Source organism: Kwoniella europaea, chromosome 1, assembly GCF_036810445.1.
Source record: "Kwoniella europaea PYCC6329 chromosome 1, complete sequence".
Lineage (NCBI taxonomy): Eukaryota > Fungi > Basidiomycota > Tremellomycetes > Tremellales > Cryptococcaceae > Kwoniella > Kwoniella europaea.
The window spans coordinates 10,911,842-10,927,827 of NC_089487.1; the positions used below are offsets into that span (position 1 = coordinate 10,911,842).

Here is a 15,986-nt window from a genome sequence, read left to right on the forward strand (position 1 = left end):
TTTGTATCGTTGTTTATGATCTTTATGTAGCTAGACGATGTAGCTAGACGAAGGAGTATTGATGAAAGTTGATGTCATGGTACTCGTCAGTGCTTAGCCTTCGAAACAGATTCCACAGGAATTCTCTCCATCACAAGTCAGTATCAGCCCAATTCATGTGATGGTATGTAAATCAAGATTTGCAATCACAAGGTATGCACTCGTCATTCACTCTAGGCCCCAGGCGGTTCGGCCTCGTTCAGATGAGTAAATGAAGACAACGTTGAGGATGGCAAAAGCCAATACTAAAATACATCAAATGGAAGAGAATGTGGGTATATGAGAAGAACGAACAGATAAAAGTCAAGTTGAAAAGAATTTTCCTATCCACCGCGCCCACCGCGCCGATATCTCCTAGGTCATCTACCGTTCATATTTCATAACTCGTTTATCTTTCAGATTAACTCGGATAGAAAAGGTAACAAATCGTTGAGAGGTGTATTAATTTATTTACCTTGAACACTATATTCAACCTCGAAAAGTCAGTAATGTCCATCTTGAATTGTGAACAGATTGATCAAATGACAGATCAATTTCAAGTGGAATCAGAATGTTTTTACTCACGCTTTAACGATAGGAACGACAATGATGATGATCAATACCGCTATACCTACACCGATGATGATTCGCATCTTCATGTCCTTCCACCACATTTGTTTGCGGACTCGATTTGCACCTCTTCTGAATCCTTGGGCTGAGACTGCGAGAGTATCTGTGTGAATGGAATGGTGGTTAGCCATCGATTGCGAAAGAAACGTTTAGAGCGGGATAGGCGATGAGATGATTGTACGGGAGTTTTGAGTATTGTAATTCTCCTTCCAAATACACGGGGATGGAACATCGCTACTGCTATCGCCGGTTCGAAGCCACTTCTGCTCTGTCCATCCTCTCAAAAGATACCCATGACAGTCTCATCCCCGATTCTCTTCACTCATCGTTCCGGATCACTCCCACTCACCAGTCTTATCTTGCAGAGCATCCAATCTCTCTCCTCTCTCAGCTACTCTTTGGATATTATCATGCATCGTATTGACCGTCTCGTCAATTTGTTGTTGGATAGCGGCGATCTATTGAGGGGGAATGAGAGTAAAGCGTGTTCGTATTCGTGTACATGAGAGGTATGTTCAACCGGAGAGAAGTTATCGAGTTGCAATTGTAGGTGAATAGAGATGTTTAAACCATCAGCTCATGTTCGATGTCGCATACCAGACATCTCGCCCACCTTCTTATTCTGTTGACCACCACCTGTAACACCTTGGCCACCTGCTCCCCCTTGAGCAGGAGCGGAACTTCCAGCAGGAATGTATGGGTCATAAGGTTCTGCGGACCTGTCGGGGAAGGAAGTTGAGAGTTGTCAGCTATGTAGGCCACAACATGGATTTACCAGCTGAGATACGACAACTCACATGATGATTATTGGGTTGAGTGATGCAGTAGTGGATATGAAGATAAGCTGAGGTGAAGTCTAATTGACGATTGAGGATCTACGTGAGAAGGTGTTGCTGTGATGTGGGATGTGGGATGTAGGCTGTGCACTGACAATCCACACTGCTATGACGACCACTCACAAACAAGGTGAACCGCGTAGATCAGCGGGATCAATTCAAGAGGGGCTTAAATTAAGTGGGAGGGCAAGATAGACATACAGTGGAGTGGAGGTGGACCATCACTCCACCTCAACGCGTAAAAGTCAACAGTTGACTGGACTATCAGGAAGGAAGAACATATCACATACTATTGACTGTCGCAAGATTGATTACCAACTCAGTGCAACGACGAGACCACCTGTCACCTCATAAGCGCAGTATCCCCTTGGCTTTCGAGGCTTTGAACTGCGTAGAGTGCTACCAGTCGGGATCTCTGTTCACCAAGTGAGAAAGAGGAAGGAAAACAGAAAAGGGAGAGATGAGGTTCAGGACGGGTATATCCAATGTAGCTCTGTTACATAGTAAGTATGAGCCATCTTCAGATAGATTTTGCTCAAGCATGTCGCCTATCAGCTGATGCAAAAAAACATATGGACTCTCCTCAGAGATAACAAGATCATTAGCCGCATTAGCACGATCGTGCGTTATCAGATTATCACCCGAACAAGTCCATTTCATCGTTCCAGGGAATGAAAGTTCGACAGGTGTACAAGTATGGTCGTCAGTATCAGCTGTACATTGCCTTGATAGAAGTACAGTTCAGCTGATATCTATCATCTTTATAGACAGGTGAAAGTGGTAAGCCGTGATGACGATGGATGACTTGATCCGATAGCTGATCCTTCATTAACGATATAGTCAACACTGTTCGACGCATATAAGATCGAGTCAAATGCGGATAACGAGATATGGGTGGAACTTCATTTGGACTCGTTATTGAAGATATTGCGGAGTGCAGATAGTTCAGGTCAGTAGATTAGCTATTTTCCACTTGTATGAGACCAAAGCTGATGTCTCGCGTGTGTAGTTGGAAGTATAAACGAATCGAGATCAACCGCAGCATTGACCGAATCAGATGTCACGCTCAAATTGAATAAGAAGGGTCAACAACCTATATGGTCTTTTGAGATACGCGGATATACAGTGAGCCACCCAGGACTACTCTCAGAACTTGAGGCAATTCTCATCTCCTCCATTTGGGACCGCATCTAGGCGCAAAGAAAACCGATGTCGATCACTCATGAAATACCAGTTAAAATACTTTCAGCGAGGAGGCAGGCGGGGCTGAACGAGCCGCTATGTCCTCAACCAGATGTGAGCTAAGCTTTGGCTATTCTTCGAAGCGAGTTGAAGTGAAAATGACGCGAAGAAGCTTATGACGGATTTCAATTTGATCATAGATTCACGTCGTCTTGCCAAATCTGTTGGAACTACGAAATATAGTATCTAGGTTGAGTCACTTGGCGGAAGATGTGAAGGTATCTGCGAATCACGTAAGTCCCGCTTTCAGCTAATTTTGCAATGCGACAGATCCCAGCTGATACACCCCTCACCTATAGGAAGGAAGGTTAGAGCTGACGTCGAAAGCATCTCGAGTAAATCTGACGACTACATGGAATGATCTCAGTGTACCTTCTAGTAATAGTCAGTTGATTCGTCAGCTTTCGTGTCATCTTAGTATATTCAGCTGACAGTCGACGACGATATAGCGAACGACGATGATCAGCCTCCTCCACCTCCCGATCAGATGTTCACCGTCACAGTGGCTATCAAAGGCTTTCTGAAGTTCCTTACTTCGCATTTAGTGGGAGGGGCAGCTATCGCATGTCAGTTGTCGAGTTGATGGACGTGGATAACAGGCCAACAGCTGACAATGTTCAATAGGCATATGCGAAGATCATTGTCTGATAGCTTACGTGTATATAGGTGAGCTTTACCTTCCGAGTTGATTAGAGGCGATAAATCAGCTGACAACGTTCTAGGCGAGTTGAATGAAGCTGGAGGTGTATTGACTTTCTTCATCCCGGCCAAGATGACGGATGATTAGAAATAGGACAGGGATGGTCGAGAGGCAATTCATACTCAGAACATCAAGGTGGTTATGAGCAAAAATGGTGTAACGTCACAAACTATGTATCACGGTATTGTATCATATTGTTGTAATGATCTGTCTTATGCATGGTCTCGCCTCAAGGATATGATGAAGATTTTGATGACCATTGACGACCAACTATAAGATCTACTGCGTCACCATGCAAAGTGGAATGTGAGTGTTCTCATTCCAGTCATAACTTTTCAAGATCCATTGCAACATCTTTTGTACTCCCCTTGTAAGAAACACCCGCATCTGCTTGCTTCTGATGGACTATAACATACACAATGAACGACAAACCTCCTTTCACACACACAGACACTGTCTGAAGGCATGACACCAGTGAACAGATCACTACGATTCATATATAGGTGGCGAGTTCGATTTTGGGTTATCATTCCAATTGTTCGCCTGAAGTCCCATTAGTCCGCCAGTAACAGCATGTCCTCAAGCATTGACAATTCGACCAATTCGGAAGGGTACAATGCCAAATTATACATTCACAAATTATCAGGCGGTGCGATCCACTTCGACGACACATGGCTTGGAGAACGAGTATTGGCCCTTCAACCTACCATCACAACTTTGCAAGTTCCTCGTCGCCCCAACATCACAACTAGGTTGTTGACCAGTGGGGAAGTGACGATCGAATTGCCCAAAACCACATTTGAAGGGACGGTCCATTTTGGCGATCAGCAAATCCCGGTAGAAGGACAGGTAGGTTGTGATTTGAGGAAAGTCGAACTCAAGAATAAACAAAATATGTATGCTTTTTCCTCAAGAGATAGCTGGTTTCAGTCCTTGAAAAAGAGAGATGTGGTTTCTGGATTTAAGAGTATAGGGATAGAAAGTAAATGTGCAAATAAAATGTGGATGAAGAATTTGTATATCCCTGAAGCTGGATCTGGGTTTAAAAATACCTATGATTCCTCTCAGACGGAGCGACGATCGCGAAAGTATATGAATATCAAATGGGATGAGAAGACTCAGTCGCTCCACAGGATTTGGACAGATTACAAAGATCTCATAATTGATCTCTCAGTCGACAGAGGGACGACCGTCCAGCGTAAGTTGACGATGATTGATCAAGGTGTACTTTGGATGTACAAGGAAGGTGTAGATGGTAGATTGCAAAGTGTAAATGAAGATAATGGGAATGAAGAAGAGGCGAGGTTGATATCGGATTTGAATATGGAGTTGATAAACGGCATTTCGGAGAGAAGAGCGAATACTCAACCGACGGTCAGTATCACTGGGAGAAGTGTGCAGGGCGATAGTAACAGTGTTGAGAAGAATGGATTGTCGACTCTGGATAAGATACTTTCGCACTTCTGGACTCCCACGAGTACGAGTGATTGATTGAATGGAATCGTGGGGATGTGAGAGAGACGGGTACAACTTGCCAGACCGATCCATCTGTCGGTCAACTCCGTTCACTGTTAGCAAGTAGGTAGGTCATTGCAATTCAGTTCTCTTGATGCATTATACGAGAAATATCGCTATTACATATGACATCTCTCGGTACATATCGAGGAGATGAACAACTGAACGTACTGGATTGTGGTGATCAATCAAAGTACGATGGTCGACATGACAAGAAGGAACAGGTCTTCTGAACGATACCCCGTACCTCAGTTCGTGCGACAAAACTCCTTCCACTTAGCACACGAGCAGCATCACTCACAATGTGCAGTCAGCTGGTAGACATCTTACTTAGCAAGAGTATGTATAGCACGATGATAATGGAAGACAAAACGATATGCGTGAGTGCAAGTAATCCTGCGAGTAAGCTTTCACCCAACACCAGTAAGTTACACCACTGTATCGAATGCGATTCAGATGTGAAACACTCCAGCCGGGGAAATATCTGTGTGTGCGATAAAGAACCTTGTTTCATATCCTATCACACGGAAGGGAAGGATTAGAGAGATGAGAGAATGGCTCGTGAGCTGGTGGACTGACACTGACACTGACATCATCAATCGGTCACCATCAATTAACAGTGATCAGTCATTGATTGATTGAAGCTCATTATTCATTCGTTATCGACGGCCTATCTAGACAAGGACGACCGCTTTGGCTTATCTCAAGATAAGATAGACACCTAAGATTGTCTGATTGGCAGTAGAAGATAGAGGCCATAATCCCCAAGATGGACTTTGATATCATACCTGTGAGTATACTTAACATCGCGTTATAACGGACATTTGTTGACAGGATATGATCGCTTTCAGTATGAGGACATACAATGGGGACAAAGGCTGGGAGCAGGATCATTCGGATCAGTATACAAAGGTGAGATCAGGTCATCTTCCCTCTCTGCCCTTCGGTCTTCAGATGGACTTCAGACTGACTTGAATCGCGATCAGGTTCTTACCTTGGTATCGATATTGCCATCAAGGAGGTACTCCCTTCGACGGAATATGATGTGAGTGAACCTTCTCAACCATCAATGATGGTGTACTCTCAGTCCTGATTGTTGAGACAGTTCGATCTAACGTTGCCTGTTATCGCTTATAGGTTCATAAGTACTTTGAGAGGGAGTGGAGGATAATGAGAGAATGTAGACATCCTAACATAGTGTTGTTCTTGGGATTATCAACAGCTCCAGGAGACGATGGCAGGGTGTTGTAAGTGACATGATGTTATGCTCAGAGGGATCCTATCAATTCTCTGCACCTTCTTTCTTCACTCTGTTCTTCGTATTTCATCTGCTCCAAATCTGAGTGTCATTGAACTCGACTAACATCTCTTGTTCCACCAGTATCATATCCGAGTTCGTACCCCGCGGAAATTTACGTCAATACATCTTATCTTCCCGCCCCTTTCCTTGGAGATTGAGATTATCATTTGCCACCGACGTAGCGAGGGCAGTGGCCTATCTTCATGCCAGGCAGGTAAGTCACACCAAGACCGACTAGCCCACTTTTGCTTTGAGCTTAATCACTGACATACCAATTGTGGTAGTGTATACACCGCGACTTGAAAGGCGAGAATCTACTGATTACGTCCAACGAAAGAGTCAAAGTTACAGACTTTGGGTTTGCTAGGATCGCTTCGAGGAATGCGGACGAGATGCGTAGGATGACCTATTGCGGTACTGATGTGAGTGATAGTGGTGTGTGCCACGCTATCACAGTTGCCTGTTCAAACTGAGACGATGGAATCTCATCGTAGGGGTATATGAGTCCAGAAATTATAAATGGCTTGGAATTTGATTTACCTACGGATGTGTTCAGTCTTGGGATAATATTCATTGAGATCATGTCTAGGAGATTGGTTGATTCGAAGACGTACACGGTGAGCTTTGGTCGCTGTCTTCTTCTTTCGAGTGCTGCTTCAGTCACTACCAGCACTGCGAGATGAGAACGACGCTAAAATATACCATCCTGCCGTACTTAGCGCCAAGCACCTCATTTCACTCCTGATCCATCCGAGGTGATCCGCCGAGCTTCACCTGGCTGTCCTCCAGCTCTCATTTCATTGGCATTATCATGTACTCAGGAAGACCCGAACCATCGACCCAAGATGCCAGAGGTGTTAGCAAAACTACGTGAGATCGAGGTCGAGGTGCTATCTAAGCTTGATGACCCCACTTCCGAGCATGTCGGGTCGATAAGACTAGTTCACAGAGGCGGGAAGAGGGCGATGCCGATATTTGACGGAGGCGATCGAAATGATCATCCAACCAATATGAATCAAATAGGGGAAGAAGAGAAAGATAGGAAAGATGAAGAGGACGTATTGAGGAAATTGGCTGAGATTCATCTAGATATATCTGGGAAAGGAGCTTCATCAGGTTTATCCGATTCTTCAAGTCTCAGTGGAAACGGGAATGGGAGCGATCAATTGGATGATAATGAGAAATGGAGAACTGCCAGATGGAATGATCTGGGTTTCACACCTAATGATAGTATACTCACCTTCAAGACGGCAAGTAGTGATGTCAAAGGTAAATACTATCCACGCATTCTGGAACAAGTAATCAGACTGATGATGTTGAGATTCGTATCGGAATAGGACAAGAACGTCTATTGCCTTCTTCAGATAGCGGATCATCATTTGGATCAGCGAGAGATGGCAATAGTACTGGTCAAGGATGGTCGAGCTTCCTGGGAGCTGGGTCTGCTTTTGAAGAACCAGTACAGACAGCTTCTGTGCTCAGAGCTGCGACACCCGGTCCAACTTCAGAAGTCAAGACGGATGATGAAGAAGAGGAGATGGGTTCGACGATGACTATCAAAGGCCACCCTACCCCGCCTGTCACCCAGCAACCCAAACTGGATCATCCAGAATCCACTTCTGTAAAGCCAACAGCTCCAGAAGTGGATCATGCTGTCGAAGTCAGAGACTATATCACCACTCCTACTGTCGATACTACGATATCGGAAATTGAAAGTATCCCTTCATTACCTTCTTCCATCACTCCTATCAAACGTAAAGACCAGAAACCCAAATCACCTATCAAGACCAGTGCGATGGCCACGCATAGATTCACACTGGTAGATAAAGATAGTGTACCTCTGATCAATGGTAAAAAGGCTTTGTCGTCGAATTGTAAGTTGCGATTCGCATCGAAAAAGAGTTTTAGTATAAAGCTGACGATGATGTGGTTCTTCGATCTGCTATCCAGTCACATCGACATTCGCATTCGCTTTCTTCCCTAGAGTACTGGTACCTACCCCGTCACCAAGTAGGAATGATTATCCGGCTTCAGGTGGAAGTGGGAAATGCGCGGTGTGCAAGAAGAAGATGGGGGGTAGAGCGGGTTTACAATGTGATGATTGTCATCGTAAGTGGGCGCTGTATCTTCTCATGCCTCGGCTTCGTTTTACATATTCATACATATAAAAAGTGACATTTTGACTGATAAATCAATTTGATCGTTTTAGTTATCGTGCATGTCAAATGCTCTCATAATGCACCTAGGAACTGTACAGGTGGAGATGGCAAGATCTACTAGTATCAATGAATGCGAACATGAGAACACTGTACTCTTACATTTCAACTTATCTTGCGTTTCACTTTGCTTTCCTTAATTTCGGTCTGCTTTGTAATGTATCCAACTCTTTCGTCTTGAATATTATGTCAAATCGTAGTCAGTCATCCTCCTTGTGCGTCTGTTCAATCTATCAATGTACCGTCTTGTTTGATCCTACGGTAATAGTCAATGAACAAGTCTAACATGAATTATATTTTCATCTCAATGTCTCTGGCTGTATGTACTGCAACTCTATGTGTCACGTTATAGACCCCTAAATTCTTCTATCTATGCAGAATCGAGGTAAATTTTCTAGTGTTAATCCATCGGACGTTCTTCCAATATTCCTATTCTGTAATCATAAACCCATCGTCCGTAACAAATCATCATATCATCATATCATCAAATCGTCAAAATCATGATAACTCCCAATATCAATCCAGACCACCAACTCGGTATTCTTATCCCTCTCAATCCGCTCGACGAACCTTCACTAGAATTCGGAATGACCGCCGAACTACTTTGACTCTGCCTCACGCTGGCATTTACCTCACTCGCATTCAACGGTGCATCCCCACCTGCTCCTGTCAAGTTGGAATTATCGTGAGCTTGTTCAGGTATGGGTGAGGTGCCGGTCTGTTGGAATACTTTGATATAGTTTAGGAGCATCACAGTGTTATTGAGATTTTTCTGAACGAGTACAGCAATGGTAAGATACCAGTATCAGATAGTATAAGTCAAGATAGTCACTCACCGGATCGGATATGTACTCTGCACAAGTACCAGGGCAATAGTCGAATGCTACATCAGAGAGAATCCATTGTCAGTTGAGCTTTTCCAGTTTTTGCGTTGAGATAATATACTTAACTCACTCTCGTACAAGGCACCTGCCCACACACCTATAGGTGTAGCGCCATCAGTACAATTGAGATTTTCGGATCAGATGTCAGACTCACCACACAGATCAATGTTCAATACCAATACCTGAGCTTGGAAGAATTTATACGGATCGCAGGTCGATGCATCCCACGCTGCTCTCGGTGTGCCCCCTGTACTCGTGTCGATCTGTGTAAGCTATCTGCCGAGCAAACTGGGAACAAAGTACAGCTTACATTGATCAGGTGTAGGAGAGTTGGACTTAATACTGCGGGAAAGTAATAGGTCAGCTTCGGGTGAACCTGCATGGGGGAGTCTTCGACTCACTCGCTGGGTATTTGAGCTCGATTCCAATCCCCTATTCCAACGCCCGGTGTCAGCTATATGCCAACCAGGACTTACAGATAAGCTGTCGAATGAACCAATCCGCTCACACATCCTCACTCCATTATCGTTCCACAACATCGCAAACACCCCTCCTCCAGCTTCGTTAAAAGGCATACCGAAGGAACTTTGCGAGTCGGATCCGATCGTACAGCCACTTCCACCTATCATCGGACGATCAGCTTCTGATGTCCCCTTACCAGTATCCCGAGAAGGGTATAGCTGCTCACCTGTTGTCGAATCGCAATTTGTATTCTGCATTCTCCTGTCAGCGTCAAAATGAAAATTTTTGATTGTTCTTGTGGCGACTCACTCCAAGCTGACCAGTGTACATTCCTGGAGCTTGATTGATCTCGCATCCGGGTAAGGTGTGACTACATTAGGAAAGAACATGCTCAGCTGTTCAATTGTCTCGTGAGATGATCTCATTTCGACTAGCAGACTTACACAGTGTATCGACTAGATATCGGGATATACTTTTAGTAGGCTACATGTCATTCCGAGTGGGATCATCAACAGTGACTCACTTGTTGGTCATAGCCTGTATTCCTTCCTGAATTCGATGATTGGTGGACACCTCAGCTTGTTTCGCGTTCTCGATGGAGAGAGTTCGGTAGATGAGCTGGAAGATACTTACCACTATATCAATTTCACCCTACTCGTAGCAAACGTAATGATCAGCTCAGACTTTCCTTGAGAAGGGAGATGAGACGATGGACTGACAGCGGTTGGCCATTCTGCTTGATATCCCAGAGTCCAGACTATTGAGAAGTGGCAGATTCGAATTAGCTTATGTCGCTCCCGATGACATATGCAACGCTCGTCGAGACTTACAAGCTGGCCATACACCACATCCCCAGGGCATAAGCTAAAACATTCCCAATGAATTAGTAGGATTCTGTCAGCTTGCGTGGAGAACGAAAGCTCACAGCCATATCGATGATAAACAGTCCACCGGCAAACATCGATTTGGTAGTGATCCTGACTGAATCTCGGGGGGTGTTGACCGGTGTAGTTGAGAAGTGATCAACCTGGATATTGATATCAATACAATAATCCATATAAGCTTAGATCGACGAAACATATATTGAATATCTGTTGTAGAGGTGGTAGGACCCACTTGAATACCTGGTTTCCCGTCTCCTGTCCAAAATGCTAATCCTTTCTTGAATGCAGTAGAATTATCGACATATCTAAATCCACAAATCAGCTATACACGATATCTATATCTGGTCAGCGAATGGAACTGAAGACGAAACAGGACATACGTTACAACTGCGATAGAGAGGTAAATCCTAGTCAGCCAAGTACTCGTGAAGTTCATCGAATGGATTGTTCTGCACTTACGTCCAAGGGTAGGATCTATGTCAAAGTCTTCCTCAATCAGCCACAATCAGACGGACCTAAAGAGATGGACATACCAGGCTGAGTAAAGGATTCCCAGCTATATTCACGTACCGTAAGAGTTACCATTAACATGTCAGTCAATCCACTCAATAAACCGTACGTCTCATCAAAACGGATCATCGACTCACCCATCAAAGAACGTCTTGCCTTCATAGGCAATCTGCTGCTCCCACCTCATTTGTCTTTTCTCCCTCTCACCACTACTCCAAGACCTCAATTCCTCCTGGGAGTACATCCTCCTACTCAAATCTTCCTCTCGTTTCACCGATCGATTGGAATCAGAGCTATGAGGTTGGAGAGGTAGTAATCTTCGGTCAGGGTTGTATGGGAGTCGAACACCTGGTCTGGCCAAACTTATTGGGTATATCAGGAGGGAAAGAAGGAGGATGATGTACATGTACATTCTGGATCGAACCGGATCAATCAATGTGGATGGTGTGGTGGATTGTGTATTTCAGGATAGGATGCCTTTACTCTTCCTTCTCTGAGCTTTAAGTTGGAACCGGTATACCACTGGAACACGAACGATCTTCTGTCGATGGAGAGAAATCTTCTTACCGATACCGAAAGAATGATCTTCTTCCTTTACTTCTTGTCCGCTCTCCTTCCTTTGTTGGGATGAGATGAGGTGATTTTTAGGTCTCAGGTGGGAATGTTCTTATCGTCAGTTTCGTCTCACTCGTTATCTATCGTATCGTTATTGATCGTAAGAGAGGTTGCTGTCATCCGGTCAGAAAGGAAAGATGTAAGAGTGTCAGTCATGTCAGTCACGCATACATTGCACCCAAATAGAGCCGTTTGTGTGTGTGTGTTATATGTGTATGCGTTGAAGGTGCGTGCACATCATTCAACATAGGTTAAGTAAATGTATATGTTCAGGGTTTTTCTTGATATATACCAGTGTTTCATCTTCCTGGACATCTGGGACGATTGCATGTTGTAGATATCATATGCATATGAATTTCTTCTTTCCTGTTCTTTCTTCGTCTTCATTCAACAATGCAGCATATCAACAAGAATTAACCCAAAAATGATGTATATATTGATATATGATACAGCTAGACAAGTGACACACGTCTGATAATATGCAAGAAGCAAATTGATTTTGCGCAACTGCCATTCCAGCGACCGAATCTTTCCTCTCTTGTCAAATTGATGTATTGTCCATATCCAAATTGATCCCCAATTTCAATGCACATCCTACACCTGACTCATCCTTCTTTTCTTCTTGCCCGTCGGAGTCTTCTCATCCGGTGTAGGCGACTCATCATCATCTTCCATGCCCATCCCCATGCCCATACCCATTGAAGAGTTGATGATTCCATTCCCACCATCATTGCCTTTCTTGTCGAATGCACCCGTCTTTCGTAACCATCTGTAAATATACCAAAGAACAATCAGCTGTACATTCCAATTGCGGAGGATTTGACCAGCTCACCTCTGTCTGACTTGATGGTATGATCTAGTAGGTACGCCCTTCGAGACCAAATCCCATTTCTCTCCATGGATCGCCACGGCTCTAGCGAGAAGTTCATCCTCTTCAACCGTCCACTTCAGGTAGGGACTCCTTATTCTCCTCGCCGGCAGACTGCTCGTGAGATGTACGTACTTGCCTAATCCAGGTACAGCCGGACTGGCAAACGCGTCGTTCTCATCATAGTCGCCATCTCCATCTCGCTCGTTACCAGGTGTAGGGTAAACCGTCGAGCTGGGGTATTCCCTTGCAGTGACCGGCGTGGCGAGATCAGACGTCCCGCTATATGCTCTAGGTCGGTTCTTGGGCGTGGTGAGATTCGGATCGACCGGATTTTGATTTTGGTTATCCCCATGTGCTGATGGCGGTTGTGCGGGTCGGGCCGGTCTGGCGAATGGAGTGAGATCGATTGCAGGACCTAATGAAGAGATATCTTCGTTCGACCTGAGAGGACTGGATGATCTCGCGCCGATACTACTATTCTGGGCCTCATCATTCGGGTCGATGAGATCACCTAATCGAGTTGCCGAAGGTAATGGTCCAGAAGAGCTACTGGAAGACATTTCACCTGATTTGGCGACTTCCAACTGACTCGCCTGAGCCAATAGATCAAGTGCCGATGCAGATCCTTGACTGTTCGGTATGGCACTTTGCTGAGTGCCCAGAGGTGGTAACTCATCTTCTCTGCCAGAGGACCATTCGTCCCTCCTAACTCGCTTAACGGGACTACCTCTCTCACTAGCGCTTTCATCTCTTGTTCTGGTGGTTGATCGGGTCGCAGACATAGCAGAAAGCGGCACGATCTTTTGAGACCTATCCTCAGGTGTGGGCGTACCAGGTCGAGTGGCGAGTTCAGCCGCACGAAGCAGGTCGTTGAAGTTGCTTCCTCCAGGCGTGGTCTGAGGTGGAGGATGTTGTTGTTTTCGATTGGATTTGGAAGGAGTTTCAGGTATAGTAGGTTGTTGAGGTGGGTTATGTGTCTTCCTAGATTTCTTAGGCCGAGGAAGTAATGGTGTTCCTTGGGGTTGAGATTGTGAATGGGATGATTTACCCTTGGATTTGGTAGCTGACATACTTGGTCTTCTAGCTTGCAAAGGTTTCTCCTCTTCTTCAGACAACTCATCTTCCGCTTCTGATTCGATTCCACCGTATCCCTCTGAGAATCCCACACCCCCACTCGGTCCTACGACGCCGTTCCGCTTCAACTCGTCCAATGTCAGTCGACCGATCCGGTCATCGAATTGACGCAGGTTTCTAACTCTTTCTGCAGCGAGTAACAAATGTTCGGTTCGGGCATCTCCCATCGTCACCTTGCTGGACCCCTTGATTGGCGAACGGGAATGGCGTCTACCCGAAGTTGGCAGATAAGATGATATAGGGGGTTGAGGGTGAGTGTGAGAGTTTTCACCTGGTTTGGTGATAGGTCGGGAGTTCAAGATGACGTGAGATCGAAGGTATCGCAATTCGGTGACTAGTTTATCTATCTGTCTCTGTGTGTCGGCGAGCTATAATAATCGTTATAATCAGTCGTGAACTCGGGAAGAGAAATCATCGCCAGAACTTACCCTTGGTGCCATTAACCTATTATCCATCTCCAGCCTCTTATTGGCAGCTTCCAACTCCTGATGATACCCTACATCCAGATCCAACACTTTACGTGGTCTAGCCCCAGCGGCAATCTCGGCTTCTCTTTGATGCATCAGTGCTCGAGTCTCAGCATGCCATGAATCTCTTTCGGCAGTGTGACGTGATCTTCGACAGATAAACGGTAGCATCAGCATAGCTTCCCAAGCTTATATCATTCATTAGGCGCACTCACCGTTCGATAGCCATGAGCTGCTCCGACAATTTAGCTTGCTGTTGCATTGTCTTTATCGTATCCCTCTGCGCTGATAATCTCTCTTGCAGGAACGGTATCTGTTCAATCGCTATAGGCAATATTGACTTGACCTATTGATGGTAAGAAGGTGGGTCAGCTCCATACCTCCACATGACATTACAGTCTTTGAGTGGATGACTCACCATTCCCAACAACTCATCTCGCTGAACCCATCCGTCTCCTATTTTCTCACTATGCTCTATCTGCGATACTCTAGCACTCATCCGTCTCAATGCATCGAGATTCATCATTTCAGCATCTTCATCCTCGTTGATTTGTACTTCAGCTCTGCCTTTCCCTTTATCCTCCCATCCGGCGATAGTGCTCGTCTTGTTCACCGGTGAACTGCTGGATGATGATCCTTCGGCATGAGTGGTAGGTGTCTGAAGTTGGTCGGTGTGTGGAGTTTCAGGCTGGATGGGCGTACTGGGTCCACTCAAGTGGGGAGTATCCAAGAGGGTGGGAGAAGGTTGAGTATGGGAATATGAGTGTGGATGAGGGTGAGGATGGTTCGTAGGTGGTTGATTATGGAAGGCCGGATCGGCCATGATGCATGTGTAAGGACCACCAGTCTGGGTTGATGATATATCAGGCAGTCGAGGGAGTAAGACAGGTTGGATGTTCTTGATTCTTGAGGGTGGATTGAATAAATGGACGATCCTTTGTTTTTGGTGTATATTCAATAACCGACTAACCGCAACTGACCGAGTAAGAGTATCATCAATCTAATCAATCCATCCGGTAGATGCAGTCGGGATGTGGGTGTATCAAGATCGAGGTATGTATGGTATGTAAGACTGAGACAAGATATGGTAAGGAATGTATATGTTGATGATGATGAAATGAGAAATGATCAAGAGTCAAAGTCGAGTAATGTTGCTTTTACTTTTTTGCCGCCGTTGCAAGTTGCATGTTGCTTCTTTCGTCCAAAAGTCATACTCGTACTTGCTCACTCTACTGCTTAAGCACCCACTTGTATTCACGTCATTGCTTTTCTTGCTTTCCCTTATACCTCAAAGTGGCAAAAAAAAAAAATCCAACTGAGCGAGTTGGACCCTGGATTTCTAATTTCTAAATCGAGTAACGTAACTGAATACACCTTGTAACACTCACCCAATTATCGGAATTATAGTTTGGTGCATGAAGTGAATGTGGCACTCTCTCCTGGTTCACTCCTTTATGGTGACGGTGAAGAAAGGAAGATTGATGAGGATCATTTCGAGCTAGGAAACTGGTATATATGCTATATGAGCTGGGAATGATAGTAGACACAGTAGTACCCTTGTACCTGCTTGGGGTCATAGTATGCAAAATGGAAGAATCGATAATCGTCAACAGCGGTAATAGGATCCCTGTCTTAGCTTTCGGTACAGGTAAGTCGATTTACGACACAGAGATGATATGCTAAAGACACAGTGGATGAGTAA

At 45.0% G+C, this 15,986-nt stretch overlaps 6 protein-coding genes across 6 annotated transcripts; 3 read left to right on the forward strand and 3 right to left on the reverse strand.

Moving 5' to 3' along the window:
* Window positions 1-599: 599 nt before the first annotated feature.
* On the reverse strand, window positions 600-1,706 carry V865_004143 (uncharacterized protein; the record flags this gene model as incomplete). The annotated part of the gene is made up of 5 exons (XM_066227928.1): window positions 600-751; window positions 998-1,106; window positions 1,262-1,367; window positions 1,446-1,504; window positions 1,686-1,706. The coding sequence occupies 5 exons, from the start codon at window positions 1,704-1,706 to the stop codon at window positions 600-602; spliced, it is 447 nt and encodes a 148-aa protein (XP_066084025.1).
* Window positions 1,707-1,944: 238 nt separating this feature from the next.
* V865_004144 (uncharacterized protein) lies at window positions 1,945-3,513 on the forward strand (the record flags this gene model as incomplete). The annotated part of the gene is made up of 11 exons (XM_066227929.1): window positions 1,945-1,987; window positions 2,072-2,186; window positions 2,252-2,264; window positions 2,325-2,433; window positions 2,494-2,609; window positions 2,679-2,780; window positions 2,867-2,959; window positions 3,026-3,110; window positions 3,176-3,292; window positions 3,351-3,392; window positions 3,449-3,513. 11 exons carry the CDS (start codon window positions 1,945-1,947, stop codon window positions 3,511-3,513), a joined length of 900 nt encoding a protein of 299 aa, XP_066084026.1.
* A 486-nt stretch (window positions 3,514-3,999) lies between these two features.
* Window positions 4,000-4,917, forward strand: V865_004145 (uncharacterized protein; the record flags this gene model as incomplete). The annotated part of the gene is made up of 1 exon (XM_066227930.1): window positions 4,000-4,917. One exon carries the CDS (start codon window positions 4,000-4,002, stop codon window positions 4,915-4,917), a length of 918 nt encoding a protein of 305 aa, XP_066084027.1.
* Window positions 4,918-5,710: 793 nt separating this feature from the next.
* On the forward strand, window positions 5,711-8,521 carry V865_004146 (uncharacterized protein; the record flags this gene model as incomplete). Its single annotated transcript, XM_066227931.1, has 11 exons — window positions 5,711-5,731; window positions 5,793-5,853; window positions 5,928-5,986; window positions 6,079-6,188; window positions 6,323-6,455; window positions 6,526-6,663; window positions 6,736-6,858; window positions 6,961-7,510; window positions 7,579-8,115; window positions 8,192-8,350; window positions 8,451-8,521. 11 exons carry the CDS (start codon window positions 5,711-5,713, stop codon window positions 8,519-8,521), a joined length of 1,962 nt encoding a protein of 653 aa, XP_066084028.1.
* A 420-nt stretch (window positions 8,522-8,941) lies between these two features.
* On the reverse strand, window positions 8,942-11,609 carry V865_004147 (uncharacterized protein; the record flags this gene model as incomplete). Its single annotated transcript, XM_066227932.1, has 19 exons — window positions 8,942-9,229; window positions 9,294-9,340; window positions 9,412-9,438; window positions 9,496-9,588; window positions 9,652-9,683; window positions 9,743-9,773; window positions 9,850-9,963; window positions 10,030-10,054; window positions 10,113-10,173; window positions 10,327-10,352; window positions 10,437-10,454; window positions 10,523-10,560; window positions 10,634-10,667; window positions 10,729-10,830; window positions 10,920-10,992; window positions 11,068-11,074; window positions 11,147-11,161; window positions 11,221-11,243; window positions 11,335-11,609. 19 exons carry the CDS (start codon window positions 11,607-11,609, stop codon window positions 8,942-8,944), a joined length of 1,329 nt encoding a protein of 442 aa, XP_066084029.1.
* A 797-nt stretch (window positions 11,610-12,406) lies between these two features.
* On the reverse strand, window positions 12,407-15,107 carry V865_004148 (uncharacterized protein; the record flags this gene model as incomplete). The annotated part of the gene is made up of 5 exons (XM_066227933.1): window positions 12,407-12,581; window positions 12,645-14,185; window positions 14,246-14,432; window positions 14,500-14,630; window positions 14,703-15,107. 5 exons carry the CDS (start codon window positions 15,105-15,107, stop codon window positions 12,407-12,409), a joined length of 2,439 nt encoding a protein of 812 aa, XP_066084030.1.
* Between the last annotated feature and the right edge of the window lie 879 nt (window positions 15,108-15,986).